At 34.6% G+C, this 18,847-nt stretch overlaps 1 protein-coding gene across 1 annotated transcript; it reads left to right on the plus strand.

Annotated features, from left to right (window-relative positions):
• Positions 1–16,195: 16,195 nt before the first annotated feature.
• LOC120120648 (pollen-specific leucine-rich repeat extensin-like protein 3) lies at positions 16,196–18,311 on the plus strand. The gene has a single exon (XM_039140231.1). It carries the CDS (start codon positions 16,208–16,210, stop codon positions 18,209–18,211), a length of 2,004 nt encoding a protein of 667 aa, XP_038996162.1. The 5' UTR covers positions 16,196–16,207; the 3' UTR covers positions 18,212–18,311.
• The last annotated feature ends 536 nt before the right edge of the window (positions 18,312–18,847 follow it).

Here is an 18,847-nt window from a genome sequence, read left to right on the forward strand (position 1 = left end):
CTACCTTAGCTATTCACACTAAGGATTTTCCAACAAATTCACTAATTTGGTCTTTCTTTTGAGGCCAAAGAGATAACCTTACAACACCCTCAAGAATATACCCTAATTCTTGAGAACACTCTTTCCCAAAGAGAAGATTACAAATTTGCAAACTTACAAGGAAAACCTCACAAGGTAAGATGTTTGCACAATTCTAGAACAATAAAAGAACACTCACAAATAATTACAAATGAGCACAAATGGTGTTCCTTGAAAGCAAAATGAATATTGAAAGGAAAATTGGCTTGATTTGGACAAACTTTGTGTTTGATGCTTTCACTCTTGTTTCTCTATAATTTCTTGTTGATCAAGGGCTTCATAACTTGTTTAAATACACCTTGAATCACTTCTGGACGTTGGGGATGATTAGTGAAGATCATATAGCCGTTTTAGTGTGAAAACAATTAATAAAACAGCTTGTAGCGTGGGGGGAATCGGTACCCCCTATGGGGAATCGGTTCCCTAAGTGTAAAATTCAAATATTTCGACCGTTATACAAGGGGGAATCGGTACCCCCTGGGGGGGAATCGGTTCCCTCCGAGCATACTGGAATTCTCGGAGCCAAACCATTCATGGGGGAATCGGTACCCCCTTAGGGGGAAATCGGTTCCCTCTGAGCAATCTGGAATTTTTGGCTTTGAAATGGTTCGAAATACTTTGTAAAATTATTTTGAAATTGTTTTAAGATTAAAACTTAATTTTACACTTTGAGTAAGGATTAAAAATGATCTTTGAAAGATTTGGAGTAATGTTTTGATATTCGAATAATTCTATCGAATATACTTAGAAAATCATTTGGAAAATCTTAAAATTCATTTAACTTAATTTTTTATATCGAAATATCAAAATGTTTACAACAAGTTAAGATCAAATCTAAATCAACAAATAAAATATTTTTCAACTCCCTTATGTCATCTTTTTTATCATCTGATTCCTTGCATAAATCATCAAGAAAGTTAAATTCATCATCAACAGGTTTAATAGGGCCAACAAAATTAATACTATGCACATTATCCGGATATCTCATTGCTTTATAAACATCAAATTTTACGATCTCACCGTCGAACTCCATAGTAAGAATACCGCTTCGAATGTCAATTTTTGCATTTGTCATGTTCAGAAAGGGACGACCAATGAGGATTTCAGAAGCAATGTTGCTACGATCATTTTCCATATCAATCACATAAAAATCAGCAGGAAAAATTAAGTCTTCAACCTCTACTAGAACATTTTCTATGAGTCATTTAGGATAAATAATTGATTTATCAGCTAGCTGAAGTGTAACTATCATCTCCTTCAAAGGCTTGGTGGAAATAAATTATAGACGGAGAGAGGCATTACATTGATAGAGGCACCTAGATCACACATAGCTCGCTTGATTTTAACCTCACCAATTTTACAAGGTATTGAAAACATACCTTGGTTTTTATACTTCGGTGGAAGCGGTCATTGGAAAACTGCTGAGACATTCGCACCTAAATCCACTTTCTCAACCCCGATAAGCTTTCTTTTAGTTTTACAGAGATCCTTCAAAAATCGGCAATACCTTGGAACTTTTCGGATAACCTCAAGGAGAGGTATGTTAACTTCCACATTCTGAAGTACATCTAATATTTCCTTTTCCTAAGTTTTTTTTATCATTTTTAACTAACCTCGATGGAAAAGACGGTGGCACGTCATAAGGAAATGGTGTCATGTCATCCATTTATTCTTCGTCATTCTCTTTCTGGGATCCTGAATCATCAGACTTCTTTTCCTTTTGGATTGCTTAGTTCGATGGAAGAGGTGACACCACTACTGTACTGCTCCAAAGAGTGATGGTGCTGATGTTCTCCTTTGGGTTTACTTCAGTTTGAGACGGAAGCTTACCTTGTGATTCCAAGTGGCCTATGGTTTGACCTAGTTGGCTCACCTGCTTGTCTATCTCTTATAAGTGGGCTTCATTACGATTCTGGAATTTTTCCTGGGAAAGTGTTAAACTCTCGACAATTGATTCTAATGATGACTTCTGTGGTTATTGTGGTGGTGGAGGAGGTCTCGCTTGATAATCTTGATTCTATCTTGAGTTCTGAGCATAACTGAAGTTCAGATGATCCCTCCATCCTGGGTTGTATGTATTGCGTAGGGATTGTAAACTCTTTAGGGAGGTCTTGGAATTCCCGACTGCATTGACTTGAGTTGATGCGTCATCTTGAATCAGTGGACAACTGTCTGTCGGATGATCAGATAATGCACATATTCCATATAATTGGTTTGGTCTAGTTTTTCCTGTAACAAGAGAGTTGACGACTTCAGTTAACTTATCTATTTTATTTTCCAAGAAAGATGAACTTATCTCATAAACCTTTCGAGAAGGTTCAAAATTTGTGCAGAACTGTTGGGAATTTGTGGCCATTGTGGAAATTAAATCCCTAGCCTCAGTAGGAGTCATATTCACCAAGGCTCCGCCACTAGCAGCATAGATCATCTTCATTTCCAGGGGAGACAATCCTTCATAAAAGTATTCAATGAGTGTTTATTCAGTTAACTCGCGTTGTAGGCAACTAGAACATAACTTCTTAAATCGCTCTCAGTAGTCGTAAAGTGACTCTCCATCAAGCTGCTTGATTCCAAGTATTCTCCTTCGTAGTTCACTTAATTTTGCCACAGGGAAAAAACTGTTAAGAAAAAGACGAGTAATTTTAGCCCATATAGTAATAGAATTAGGAGGAAGATAAAATAACCACTCCTTATCCGAATCGGCTAAGGAAAAAAGGAAAAGCTCTAAGTTTGATTTGGTCCTCGGTTACTCCCTACGGTCTCATGCTAGAGCAGACCATATGAAATTCCTTAAGATGTTTGTGTGGATCCTTGTTTAGCAATCCGTGCAATGTAGGGAGAAGATGAATAAGACTAGTTTTCAACTGATACAGAGTTTCGCCTTGGGGAAAATCAATGCACAAAGGTTCTTGCTCAGTGGGTGTCGCGACTAACTCCCGAATAGTAGGTTCGGCCATCGGATTTGTATCACTTGAATTTGATTCTTCTTCTAGGTTTGTTTGTTGTCTCTGTAACACCCCTAACTCGTATCCGACCCTGATCCGAGTCCGATATGTCACATTGGCTTTTTAAAACTCTGTTTTTACAAATTCTGTAAAATCTTAAATTATCATTTAAGAAAATAGGCACTTCATATAATAATTACAATCAAATTGTTTCTTCAAAACCGATCAGAGCATATTCAATTTAAATCTTGTGACTACATGCCACTAAACTCTATAAACAAAATACATATGTTCAATATGTTTCTGATCTGATCATCGTAAGGAATATACTAACCTATTTTGTTCCATACTACATCCATTCTCGCTTCTCAAATCTACGTGTGAAGCATTCACACGCTAAGTCGATGACTTAGTGAGACATATAAAACATATAATGAAACTATTCACATATTCATGCAAAAACAATTAGTATTTTTATCGCATACAAAAGTATATATCCTTTAATATAACCAATACACACATATACATATATGATTTCACAAAGAGTACATGTAGCATCATATCAAATTATACATATTATGTACAATCATTTCCATTATTATCAATCTGTACGTTAGTTCTTATTATTTTCTACTTTTATCTGCCAATATCATATCATAGCACATATATCACTTTATATTACAAAAACACATATACTCTCATTATTATTATCCTCATTCCCATTATCATATGATTCCAAAATTATCATTATACATGTCACATAACACAAATATCTATTCAAAAATGAACACACATATTCTCATAACAATTATTGATTCTCTTTAAAGCCCATGCATTCTTTTGAGAACTTAAGGTATATGAGTACATAGAGGTTGTGCACTATACTGTCACCACAGCTCATATAATTCCCACTAGGGGCGCGTAGAATTTGTCTCATAGGACCACGTAGAACCCTCGACTCTTGGCATGCCAACTATACATATAGCTCTCATAACACATTACATGGGCTTTACCTTTTATATCTTTTCACATATTCACGTAGACACATAGTTTGCTTTCACGTAGCATAATTCCATGTAATTCACATTCACTTATCACATAGCTTCTCACTTTTACTTGTATTATTTTTCACATAACACATGTTTGCATATACATGCTCTCATACAATCCCTTCATTCAGTTATAACATTTAACCTAGCTTATTACACTACCATGTATTCACATCATTCATTTAGCATACATAGCTTATCATGTAACATTCTAGTAGAAACACATATAAGTCATATCACTTTCACATATATATTTCATCTCATGGGATCACATAACCTATTGTCATACATACATACATTTACATAGGTCACATATAAAGATAAATTCAATCAATTAAACATATGTATTTACTCATATACAATACATTTAGCACCATATCACTACATGTTTATGCTTCAGTTATCCCTACATGTTTATGCTTCAGTACCTCTAATCACATAATTTTGGAATTAGACTCATCGTAAGTCTTAATTCCCTATACATAACATACACTTAATATCATGTACTCACCTGGTCTCAATGAACACTCATGAGCTATTGTTCTTCCTTGCGTATCTTACTTTGCCGACCTATCCGAACTTTGCTTTCGATCGATGTCTACACAATCATGTATTGATACTATCAATATCCAATTAATATACTATAATCTATCATTTCTTAGACTTAAATAAAGATTTATTCCATTTTCATTAAAGTGCATCGGTACAGTCTACAGTGTATCGATGCATCCCTTTACATGTGCATCGATGCACTACCCCTGCATCGATACATAATTTACATTCGATGTTTGTATTTTAATGGGGTGCATCGATGCACTCCTTATGCATCGATGCACTAATTGCATTCGATGTTCATTTATTTGAGAGTGCATCGATACACATTGAAGATGCATCGATGCACACTACCCAGAAATTACATCTTGAGCACGAAATTCACTCTCTTTTCAGCTCAAATCTTCATCTTTCGCCTCCTTTAATAATCCTAACTTTCATACACATACTTGCACTCATTTCTACTCAATAATCTCTTCTTTAACCTTCATATCCTCTCCTCCTTATGAAATTCAAGAATCATACCCAAATTTAAACATGTTACAAATCCAATTTTAACACTTCATACATGTTAATTAGATTGATGACAAGTCAAATTCACTCTTAAACCTCATTAAAGAACCATCTTTCAAGATTTCACTTATTCCTCTCTTTGCTTTAATTCCCTCTATTCTCTTTATCTTATTGTTTCAAAATAATTTAAGCTCTCCTTAAGCTTAATTATCACCTACAAAACTCAACCATATATTTAACCAGAAACTCAAAAATCAGAAAACTCACCTTTAGCTCTTGGTTTTCACGCGTGAAGGAAGAAGAAAGATGAAGAGAACTCTAGAAACCACTTTGTTTCCTCTTCTCTTACATGTGTTTAATATATAACCATATTTAATTATTTTCCCTGTAAATGACCCTTTTGCCCTTCAATTCATCTAATAATTACTAACATCTTTCAAGCAATATTTCCAAATAATTATTGAACTATTCCATTCTTCTACTTTAGTAACCAAATTCTGAAACTTTACGATTTAGTCACTAACACATAGTTTAGGATGTTACAGTCTCCTTATTTCCCGAAGTGTCTGTGTGTGGAGTCTCCTAGCTTTGGCTTCAATCTCTGGGTCGTACTCCACAAATGCTCTCGGATTAGTCCTGGCCATAAATAAAAGCAATAAAAAATTAGTAACTTTGGTGAAGTCCCCGACAACGGCGCCAATTTGACAACTGTCGTTTTCGATGTCAAATAAAATTCCTTTTTCTTAGATAATAAATAAGGAAATTCGCAGTATAGAGAAGTAAGAGTCGATTCCATAGGGACTTAAAAAATTATAAACTTTTGTTCGGTTTGTTTACACCAAGCATGAAAGTAATAAATGGGGGGTTTGGTAATGAGATATTTAAATAATAAAAGCGATTAAATAAATAAAAGTAATCTTTTAAAAAAAATTTAAATAAAAATAAAAGAATAGAGATTGTGAATAAATATTGTAAAATAGCCCCAATCCTTGCTTTGACTCAATTTCCTTCTGATCATCGAATAAGATTTTCTCTTCGGGATTCACATCGATTACTTTGTCTACGAGGGCAATCCCCGTGACTCTATCTTGTATACCAAATACCCAAGGAAATCTTTGATTCCGGCTTCGGTAATTGATTCTAACAACATCAATTATTGTAGATCAATTTCTGTTTAAGTTCGTGGCAACCGACTCGGATTGTTGCTTCAATAACCGTCAATTCCGATCTCAAATCCCTCTTGGCAAAGCCATCTCACCAAGTGTGTTCCCAGGAAGTTGAATTGCTTTCTATAAGCCGAATCTTCCTCCCGCACATTTAATCGCAACAACTTCTTGACTAAAGTCAATCTTTGATTTTGAAAACTGTTTTGATTTTGAAAAATAAGCGCAAAGATTGAGAGAGATATTCCAAAGATATTAAGGGCCTGTTTCAATTCTCCATTTGGAATTGAGTCATCGCGTCAGCTCTCGGCTTATGAAAATTTTAGCTAAGCATGACAAAAGTCATAATTAGCATATTGAAAACAAAGCTTGAAAAATAAAAAGAAAAATGAAAAGAACTTGAAAAGTAAAAAGAGAAAGCTTTTATAAACATTAGAGAGAAAAGAGAATTGTAATCTGAGTGATGAGTTTAGGCATACCCCAAGTGGGTATTTATAGCCTCTCAAAGCCTAAGGATAAACAAGAAAATAAAATAAAATAATCCTAAGATAATTGTTTTTTTAATTTAAATTCAAACTTAAAGCTAGTCTCATAATGCAACTTTGCTCATCAATCTTCCAGAAGGTGTGCGGAGGAATTTTCTAGAACCGTCGCTGACTGGACCTTCTAAAAACTGCCACGTCGGACCGCGTCGTGCCCATGTCTCCATCCGTGACCAAATAATAAAAAAATGCAGAATGTGCCCGTTTTGTCACTAATTCTAGAAAGTAAGGACCTGCACGAAAACAAGCATAACATGACCAAATCAGTAGCAATAATTCCACAAAATTGAAGAAATAACGAACAAAGATTAACAATTCTGAACACTCATCAATTTGGAACTGAGACAGTTGAAAGATAAAGAATAAGTTTGAGAGTAAGAGATAGTAATAGTAGACAACAAAGTGAGGCAATGAGTGAGTGCAACTAACATTTTAACGAGATAATATGAGGAAGACTTGCGATGAGTCAACCTCGATCGTTTTTATTTAAAAAGTTTTTAATAGTAATTGAGCATAGACTTTATCAAATTATTTTATTTTATAGTGTATGATTGTTTCGGGCATGAACTACTCAACACATTGTTTACGAGATTTTATTCGAAATGAATATATGATTAGATTTTATTCGAAATGAATATATGATTTTTAGTAAGCATATTGTATGTAAGCGAGAGATAATGATGCAATATACATGCCAAGAGGTGGTGTGAACATGTACAAGCTTACAAGCTGCACCAATATAGATTGCTCATATGACTCGTGTGCCTTAGTGGTGCCGAGGTGGAGTAATCTAGTGCAATCTACAAGATATTTTTATATGTTATATGATACGACACTGTTACTCATATGACTCATGTATCTGAATGATACACGAGGTAGAGTAACCTAATACATTTTATAGTGGGTCCTCAATAATATTACTCACGTACCATAGATTTCTCATGACAGTTGTAGACACCAATTTTCTTAAAAGATAGAGCTAGCAAGAGTTCCTCTCCTAAGAGGACTCTTCCACCACCATATCTTTTAAAACAACAACCACACCAACAAACGTGCAACAACCGAGCAAGGAGTCTAGTTGCATTAGGATTCTATTGTTAGTTAGTTTTTTTTTCACTATAAATATATGTAATCCTCCCCATTTGTAAGATACAGATTTACATACAAGATACAGAGGAAATCACGAAAAAAATACAAAGACAAAGCTATTGTAAACGATTCGAAAAGGAAATAAAAGGTAGCATCTTTTTTACATTGATTCGTTTATTTCTCGCATGTGCATGTTATTTTTCTTGAGATTTGGTTTGAATAACCTAAACTGTGGGTTGCACTGATAACCAAAAAGAAGTGGGGTTTCGAAGTTTCGAACCTAGATTTACTCCCAAGGCATGTTCATTTTTTTAAAGTATTTAATATTCCCCCTAAGTCAATCTTAATCTTTAATTTACCATGAAATTTACCCTTTAATTTTACTTTTATATTAATTTTGTCCCATATATATATATATTTTTAATTATATTTTTTTATTTATTTACTATATTCCTTTTTTTATTTTTATTATATATATCTTATATCATTATATATATATATATATGTATAGATGTATTAATTTTTCTCTATTTACTATGTATATATATATTTTCTTAATATTATATTTTATATGTTTTTATATATATTTTTTCTTAATATTCTATTTTTTATTTATTTATTTATATATATTATATTTTTACTTTATTTTATTTTTTTCTATTATTTTTTTTCTTAATATCATGTATATCTTTATTTTTATTTGTTTTACTTAGTATTATATATTTATTATTTTTATTTGTTTTAGTAAATACTACTTTATATGTACACATTATTTTTATTCCTTTTTAATTTGTTTTACCTTTTTTTATTTTTTTACTCCATTAATATTTTCCCTTTATCTGTGTCTTTATTTTTTAACATTTTATTCATTTTGTTTATTTTTATTTAATTTTATTATTTTTTACGTGTTTTGTTATTTTTCATTTTTTCTTGTTTTATTTATTATTCTCACGTTTGCACACTTGCTATCCTAATTCGATTTTATACTCCGCTACGAATCAAACGTTTTTTTATCTTTTAAGGGTATTCAAATCAATCAATTGTAAGTAATTTGAATCGGGTCTGTTAAATTTTAATTTAAATTTCGAATTTTCGCAACTAAGACAACTGACAAATTAATTGGTATCGAAAGGGCGGTTCAAGGGTGCTAATCCTTCCTTGATCGTAACCGACTCCTGAACCCGACACATTTCTGGTAAAAACGCAGATCATGTAAGATGGTGTTCGACCCACCTAAATTCGTTTTAAAATGGTCGATGGCAACTCCAATCCACATTTTTCAAGTCGAAGCCCAATTCCAGGGCCCAACCGAAAGACGGTTACGACAGGTTGGCGACTCCGCTGGGGACAGGTAAGTGAGTCAGGTCGAAATTAATTTTCGGTTGTCTTTTTTTAGCGAAAATTAAAAGTTTAAATTTTAATTTATTTATTCGATTCCAATTATTTATCTTTGATTATTTTTTTCAAATAAATAGTTGTACTGACTTTTTTCATTATTTCAGATTTTTGAAAAAGTTTTCATCTCTAGCTCTATACCCGAGCTCCGAACCGTTTTAAGTTGGGGTGAAAGCGACGCCTTCGTGTGAATTTATTCACCGTGCAGGCCTAGCAAGTAGCCTTCGGGATTCATATACCTTATGTCTTCGTGTGAATTTATTCACCGTGCGGGCATAAGGAAATGTTTCCTCTTGAGTTTAACTTAGTCCACATAAGCTTGTAATGGGCTTAGGACTAAGGGTCTGGTAAGCCCAAGGGGGTACCGGCAAGGAGAACTTGGGTCCCATTTTTTAGAACCTAAACCGGGAGGCTATGGAGAATTAGAGCCCACCCCAAAACCTCATTCCAAACCCTAGGTTGCTTTGTTTCATGTTTTACTTTCTGTTCAAAGCATGCGAACTAGACAAATATGCGGTTAGGATTTGTGTGGAATTAGCATGCGGGATAGAGATCATGTCCGGGTAGGATTAAAGCATGTGGGGTAGATATCATGTGGGGTAGGACCTTTTATTTTCATTATTATTATCTTTATCTTACTAACTCTTTTTATTTTTTCTCTCTTTTATTTTTTTCCATCATCTACATCATTCAAAAGAGGTGTTGATCCACAAAAAAACGTGTTTGTTAACCATAAATAATTTGCATTAATGGACAAAAGGGTTGTAATACAAGAGATAAAAAACGTAGGGGTCTGGCTATGGTCAGAAAAGACTCAGAAAGAAAATGATGACAATTTGCAAGACAACTATGTGTCACAATCGATCAAGAAGACATGGTGCCCACAATCAAGTACATCAAAAGTTAACTTTTCAAAAATGGGTTGACAAAGGTGGCAGGGGCAAGACGAGAAAAAGGTTACTGACCTCGAGAGTTCATTCAAATACAACAAGAACAAGATGGCAAGTCACTATCGACAAATTCAAGAAACAAGCAAATGAACTTCGGATAATCCCTTTGATGGAGGATTTCAATGGAATTTCCGATTCAGCAAAGGATGAAAGCCAGAGATGCAGTCATTCGATACTTTTTGGGAACCAGTGCAAAAAACAACTCAACATTTTCACGGTTCATCCAGAGAGGCCGGAGTGGTTCAACAGGTTATTCAACCGGTGAAAGAAGAAGGCAAATAACTAGTCAACCTATTCCGGGTCTAGAGGATTTAGTCCGGATGTACCTTTAAATATGTTTATTGTCTCTTAAAAGATAAAACACTTTTGTCCCAATAAAGGTTATTTACAATAACAAACATGTTTTTGGATCAATGCCTCGAACATTTCATGCTTTTTTGTATTTTGCATCTACATTTCATTTTTAAGCATTTTCATAAACATGAAATTTCTTCATGGAGAATTCGATGAAGTGGTTTTAACCATATGACACCACATGGAAGCAAGATTGTAACATCAAAAGAAAAAACTGAAATCATAACGAATGAGCTCGATCAGCTGGTTGTACGACTAAGCCTGCCAAGATGATCTGAGAAAATAGTCCACATATCCTAAGGGCTACGATGTTGAAGCTGTTTGCAGTTGCCACATAGGATGCTCCAAACATTTCTTTGAGAACTATAAGGCGCTGAAGCGTGAGATCCAAAACCTGGGTTCAGGGGCACGGACAGCCGAAGAAGGGGCATTGCATATATCATTTGCACTTAGAGGATTGTTTTGTTTGAAAACGTCTTTGATCTTTCATGTTCGCTTAATCTTTTAAACGATTGAATTTATGCTACTTTCTAAGGTGGAGCAATTGAACAAATCTTAATCTTTAGTTTTTCGAATATTAAATAAATTAAGGATTCTTTTAATTCTTCAAGAATTATGGATTTTTGACACATGACAAGGTTATACCTTTCTTATCCTGTCTCAAACCCCAAAATAAAATACCTTGATTCTTTACCCAAAATAACTCATGATCATTACCAAAAAGACAAAATTTTGACATTACCTCCCTTTGAAATTTTTTAACAATGCCTTTATCTTTTTGATACACCCATACCTTTCTTTGAGTCAATAAAGTCACATCATTGTCTTTTTAGACTCAAAATTGACATTTTTATACCATTAAAACCCAAGTCATTAAGTTGTTCATTTGAACATGAGCATTCTTCTAAGACACAACTTGGGGCATCTCGCAGGGAGCCTGAACATTGAGACATGTTGGGGGCAAGAAGCAGAAAGAAGAATTCACTCGAAATAATTCTACCATGCATTAATTATACTGTTTTCATGTGAATAAAATTAATCCTGAAAATCTATCCCCCTGGGGATACATATTCTGTGAGGACTTCCATGTATGAAATGATGAACGAATTTCTTTCTTCATCCCTTCACAACAGGAGAAAATATATATCTCTTGTGTCCCCTTTTGAGCCTATAGTATTTTTCTTCTGATTCAACCCTAACCAAGGATTACCCTCCACACTGGGGGCAAGGTGGAGAAAATCTGCTCGCATGAGTGAAGACATTGATTCAGATGAGATACCGAAAGGTGAACCAAATGCCAAGTGCGAAGATTCAATCAGAACAAAAAGAGAAAAAAGAGAAAAAAAGCAAAGAGAAAATAAAAAGAGAAAAAACAAAGGAAAATTGAAGAAAAAAGAAAACAATATGCATATGCAAAGATTCTCTCGATTCAAACGACACATCGAGATTCAAACTATGAGATTGATCAAATCACTGAACCACTTCACTCGAAGATCATAGAGCATCAAATGAGATTGATCAAGCACAATCATTTCTGAATTACTGAATCACTCCACTCGAAGATCATAGAGCATCAAGAGAGACACACATACGAGCATATTCAAATTGAGCAAGATATGATTGAAGACATCAGAATGAATTGATCCTTGGTTCAATCACCCTTAAATACTTGTTTGAGACTTTTATCCCTTTCTTTCATAACCATGAACCATGACCTATATTACATGCCTTAAAAGTCCCTTCTAATCATACATGGATTTCTAAACAGAAGAGACTGTCTTCAGATTTCATCCCGCCCATCAGGACTAATCGTTATTTGCAAAAAACAATGTAATTAATATATGATAGAGAAAAATAACAAAGGGGGTTCAATACGTAAATGAATGACGTCTTGAAACCAAAAGAGGATTTGAGTTGAAAACCTGAAATGGCAGCTCGAATACAAAAATTGGGCAGCTGAGGCGATCGCACAAATTCCTTGATAAGGCATCGCACAATCTGAGCATGACCATGAAAGTTGGGAGTCGGAGAACATTTCCAGTAGAGGAGCATACAAGGTACCCCATCAAACCTTTGAGCATCAAATAAACAAAAAATGCCAAACCTTTGACCAAACACAATAACCTGAGACTTTTTTATCCTTTCTTTACTTAACCATTTCCCAAAAATAGCTTTGATCTTGGCACATGTCAAATAGCTATAATTTATTGAAGGATTAACATTGTAATTAATTCTTTGATATCCAATGAACTCTAGTTTTATGATTTGTCTCAATTGTAAAACCGTGAAAGGTGCAATATTTTCAAAACTTCTGATTAAACATTTTTTGAAACTCTTTTAATTAATATTTTCAGAACTTTGAAAATAAAAGAGAAATATTTTTTCAAACAAGACAATCTCTCTAGAGTGGATCTTGGTAAATGACATGTGGCACTCAGAAAATAATCTCATGCTTATAATTAATGTTGAAGCAAGAAATGAGGAACAATAGGGACACTTTTAATGTTGGGGCATTTTTGGAGATTCAACATTGAATATTGGGGCATCTCTGGGGATTCAAAATCCTGATGCGAACGATTAGATCTTTCGAAGGCTTTTCCTCCACATATAGGAACCAACAGACTAAAAATGAGATTCTATCCAAGGAATAAAACAAGAACTCATTCATTATGCATACATTTTAGAGCATCATATTTATCATTTTTTTCACATACATAAGTTTTGCAGCTTTAGAGTCAAGTTTCAACTTCAAGGCGAAAGATACTTGATTCAAAAGAGTTTGTAAAAATCGATGGTGGTTGCTTAACTCAGCAACAAGAAGTCACACTTCAACCAACTCGACAGATTGAAAGATCGATATTCATCTTTAGATTCAACATTTCCAATATAAATTTTGTCTCGCTTGAGACAGTCTCATTTAATGCAGATGATTATCTCACTTGAGATTGCTTTTCTTAAAACATACTTTGTCTCACTTGAGACTGTTTCACTCGAAAGAAGGCATTTCATTTCACTCAAGACTGTTTTTAAAAAGAAGATTTTATCTCGCTTGAGATAGTTTCCCTTGAAACAAAATATTGTCTCCCTTGAGACAGTTTCTCTTGAAACATAAACATTGAAAACATTTCCCTTGAAACAAATTGTCTCTCTTGAGATAGTTTCCCTTGAAACAAAATTTTGTCTCCCTTGAGACAGTTTCTCTTGAAACATAAACATTGAAAACATTTCCCTTGAAATAAATTTCGTCTCTCTTGAGACAGTTTCCCTTGAAACAAATTTTGTCTCTCTTGAGACAGATTCCCTTGAAACAAATTATTTGAATATGTTTTATTTGAAACAAATTTCATCTCCCTTGAGACAGTTTCTTTTGGAACTAAGTTTTGTCTCTCTTGAGACAGTTTCTCTTGAAACAAATTTCGTCTCTCTTGAGACAATTTCCCTTGAAACAAAATCTTTGAATTTATTTCCCCTAAAACAAATTTTGTCTCCCTTGAGACAGTTTCTCTTAAAACACAAAATCTTCAAATTTATTTCCCTTAAAGCAAAATTTTGTTTCCCTTGAAACCGTTTTCATGAAACAACAAATATCTTTGAGATCGTTTCCCTTGAAACGAATTCTATCTCTTTCGAGACAACTTCTCTTGAAGCATCATCTGAACCATTACACTCAGCTCAGACACATACTTGAGATGGTCGAGAAGCATTTCTCAAATCAAAAATAGAATGGGCACATCAGAAATTTTAGCTTGGTTATAATGGTTAGATGAGATGATGAATATAGAGAAGAATGAATGAGTCTTGAGAGTTTTAATTGTTGAAGATGCTGATTTGTAGACGTTAGATGAGCTTCCCGATGCTTTTAGTTCGCAGTGGAACAAAATTTCTTGCTTGTTTATGGATTCAAATGAAGTGGAATTACAGAATCAGATTCTTATGTGGAAGTCTCTTAATGAACGAATCAATTACTTCGATTTTTAAAGTGTTTAAAGTTCCCTTTAATCAATCTATGTGATTCGCGTCTAATTCTCAAAACATAAAAAAAAAAATTACAAGATTTAAATATATATAAATTTATGAAATACACTTCTCTACTGTGCATGAAATAATAACGTTTTATGTAGTACAATTATAGCAAGCATATTATTTGATTTTATTTTTATCATTTAATAATTATCAAAAATTATAGTAAAGTAACAATACTTATTGCATCTGTGTTGAGTGGTTTTGATTTTTATATATAATCATGATGGGTTTGGAAGCGGGTGGGGTAGTCGCCCCCTTAAAAATATAAACTAATACTTATTTTAGATTTTTTCTATATATATATATTTTTATTAAAAATTTATTTTTGTCCCTCTAAAATTTTATAGGTTTAAGTACGTCCCCTGAAATTTTATAAGTTCAAGTTCGCCCCCTAACTTAAAATCCTGCATTTGTCCATGTACATGATATATATAGATTTGGAAAGCATATTAATAAAAAAAACCTTGAAAAACATAATTAAACTCAATTACAAACTAAAACCCAAATTGTATATTCCTTTATTTCAAAGCCTTGCAAATTGAACCGTTCCCCAATATTTTCGGTAGCTAAAATTAGACATTTTTCTCCCAATATAATCCCTTCATACGGTTCCATCTTCATTGAAAAAGCAGCCTTGGGCAGACCAAGGTGGCCAATAATAAAATGAACCAATGAAATTTTAAAGATTATTTGAAACATGAATGAAAATAATTATAACATGCACGAACCAATGAATGTGGCATTCCCCTTGAAGCATCTTATTATTAACACTTGAAATTCACCAAAATTCTCATATATTCAGAGTTTGATACATAGCTGTACATACAAGACATCCAAGTAAATTAGTATACTACCTTATTTTTCCCAATAAAGTTCCTCTAGTATATTATATCATATATAAAAAAACAAAATTGATCCAAAATTATTGTACATTTATAAAGATATAAAAAATAAGAAAATTTATATAAAAATGAAAAGATAGAAACATTTCTGAAATAATATTTATGATTTTTTTATTAATACGAGATAATACAAGATAATATTTGTTTAAAGACTTTGAAAATGACACCCATATACCTTTGCATATGAGGTGTAATAATCCCTTAATCACCGAAATTATTTGGTTCGTGCTATTTTAAATGAGATTATTTAAATTGCTTTTTAACATAATTCTTCTCAAGTTATTTCATGAAATCAACTTAGTTAAAAATTTAATAAATAATATGTATGTATATATATATATATATATATATATATATATATATAGTACTTATGATTCCTTGATTATTTTTCAATAGAATTAGTGTCAAGTTATTTAATTAAACTATATACATATATATTATTCTTGATTATTTGTCAACAGAATTTGTGTCAAGTTATTTCATTAATAAACCTTACTTCTCACAAGGCCACCAATTTGTCTCTAAAAATATATAAGCCATCCAACAATCTCTCCGGTAGCTAAAATTAGACATTTTTCTCCCTATATAATCCTCTTCTTACGGTTCCATCTTCATTGCAAAAGCAGCCTTGGGCAGACCAAGGTGGCCAATAATGAAAGCTCTTCCGGCCTTGGGCTGCTTTCTTTTATTCTTTTGTTTTTTCTTGTATAAAGCTATACCCACTTCTGCATTATCCGACAACGAAGCGTCTTATATCGCTCGTCGTCAACTCTTAGCTCTACCCGAAAATGGTGATCTCCCCGATGGGTTTGAATATACAGTAAAAACAACGGAAACTTTCAAAAATGAAAGGCTTAGGAGGGCCTTCATTGCTCTTCAAGCCTGGAAAAAAGCTATGTACTCCGACCCTTTGAACATCACCCGGAACTGGTTTGGGTCCAATGTGTGTAGCTACAAAGGCGTGTTTTGTGCTCCGGCATTGGATGACCCGAATTTGACGGTCGTGGCTGGTATTGACCTTAACCATGCCGACATTGCCGGTTATCTTCCAGTAGAGTTGGGGTTGATGACCGACCTTGCATTGATCCATTTAAATTCCAACAGGTTTTGTGGTATTATCCCCAAGAGCTTTTCAAGGCTTAATCTTATGTACGAATTTGATATAAGCAACAACCGGTTCGTTGGCCCATTCCCTGAGGTTGTAATGACATGGACAACCATTAAGTATCTTGATATAAGATACAATAATTTTGAAGGTTGTTTACCACCAGAGATCTTTGAGAAGGAGCTGGATGCATTGTTTTTAAACAACAATCGGTTCACTTGTTCAATCCCCGAAACAATTGGAACCTCTTTGGTCTCGGTCGTGACATTTGCCAACAATAAGTTCAAAGGCTGTATTCCACGTAGCATTGGGAAAATGGGGAGATTGAATGAAATCCTTTTCATGAACAATGACCTTGGTGGTTGTTTCCCCCCAGAAATTGGATTGCTTGCCAATGTCACTATTTTCGATGTTAGCTTCAACTCATTCACCGGTAGTTTGCCACAAAATATATCGAGCTTGAAGAGCATTGACATTTTGGATATTTCTCACAACAAGTTGACGGGAGCTGTGCCTGAAAATCTCTGCAAGTTGCCAAGCTTGTCTAATTTCACCTTTTCTCACAATTATTTCACTGAGGAGCCTAAAGGTTGTGTATCGCCTGAAAGGAACACCATTGTGTTGGATGATTCTGGTAATTGTGTGGCTGGTCGGTTAAATCAGAAGTTGAATAATGAATGTCAATCGGTGGTGAGTAATCCGGTTGATTGTAGCAAGGACCAGTGTGCTGTAGGGCCTTTACCTTCTAAGCCTAACCCCCCGAAGGCACCGGTTCGAGCTCCTCCAATGCCCAAGCCACAACCAAAACCATCACCCGATCCGATTTATCAATCTCCACCGTCTCCTATTAGACCACCGGCTCCTATTGTTCCTTCACCTTCACCGTCAGTTCCGTCTCCATCTCCGATACCAGTTCAATCTCCACCTCCAACTTCACCACCAATTCAATCTCCACCACTAGTGCCAGTTCGTTCCCCGCCACCACCAGTTCTGTCTCCACCCCCGGTACCAGTCCACTCCCCACCTCCGCTACCAGTTCAATCTCCACCTCCGATAACAGTCCACTCCCTACCTCCGGTACCAGTTCAATCTCCACCTCCGTTACCAGTTCAATCTCCACCTCCGGTACCAGTCCATTCTCCACCTCCACCAGTCCAATCTCCACCTCCACCAGTCCACTCTCCACCTCCGGTACCAGTTCAATCTTCACCTCCGGTACCAGTCCACTCCCCACCTCCTGTTCCACTCCCCTCACCTCCTCTGATACCAGTTCAATCTCCACCTCCTGTACCAGCCCATTCCCCACCACCACCTGTCCATTCACCACCACCACCACCACCACCTGTTCCTTCTTCACCCCAGCTGATGCACTCACCACCTTCATTAATCTACTCTCCGCCACCACATGTTTATTCTCCACCTCCACCAGTACGATCCCCACCTTCACCTGTTGTCAAACTTGCACCACCTCCCAAAGTGGATATCGTCCTCCCACCAAACATTGGATTCCAATACTCGTCACCACCTCCACCAATGTTTCCAGGTTACTAAATAGTACTATAGCCTTAATGTATTTCTATTGTATGCTCTGCCTGCTGGGTATAGAAGGAAAGGAGAAAAAGGGATCGTAAATACATCTACGTTGTTATCTTAATTTCTCTAAATGGGTTTTCAATTCCCTTTTAATTATGGCATGATGGACGAAGAAGCTCTACATATGAAACTCCACTATTAATAATTTAATATCATCTACTCCCTTTACACGATTTTAAACAAATAATAATAATAAATTACACATGAGAGGAATAAACAATGAATAACTTAATATTGACTTACATTTTTATTGATAATTAAGTTAGAATTTAAAAAAACTCTAGTCACCTTTTTTTTTTCAACTTAGTTTTCTTTCAATATTTTTGTGCCATCTTCTTCTTTCTCTTTAATTTTTATTTAGCCGACAGCGTCACCAATCATATTGGTGGTTGTCGATCGCCGATGCCTATTGGTTCTCCTGTTTTTTATGTTATGTCTTTTATCTTTTTTGTTTGAGTATTTTTAATTTTTAATCCATAGGTTGCCATTCCTTAATTCATATCATAATCCAACTGCCCCAATAAACCACAATTAAACAAAGAATTGAAACTTAGAAAGAAATCAAGCAAGTTGCAAAGCTAGGAAATGATCGAA

Source organism: Hibiscus syriacus, unplaced genomic scaffold (genome assembly GCF_006381635.1).
Source record: "Hibiscus syriacus cultivar Baekdansim isolate YM2019G1 unplaced genomic scaffold, ASM638163v2 tig00110343_pilon, whole genome shotgun sequence".
NCBI lineage: Eukaryota > Viridiplantae > Streptophyta > Magnoliopsida > Malvales > Malvaceae > Hibiscus > Hibiscus syriacus.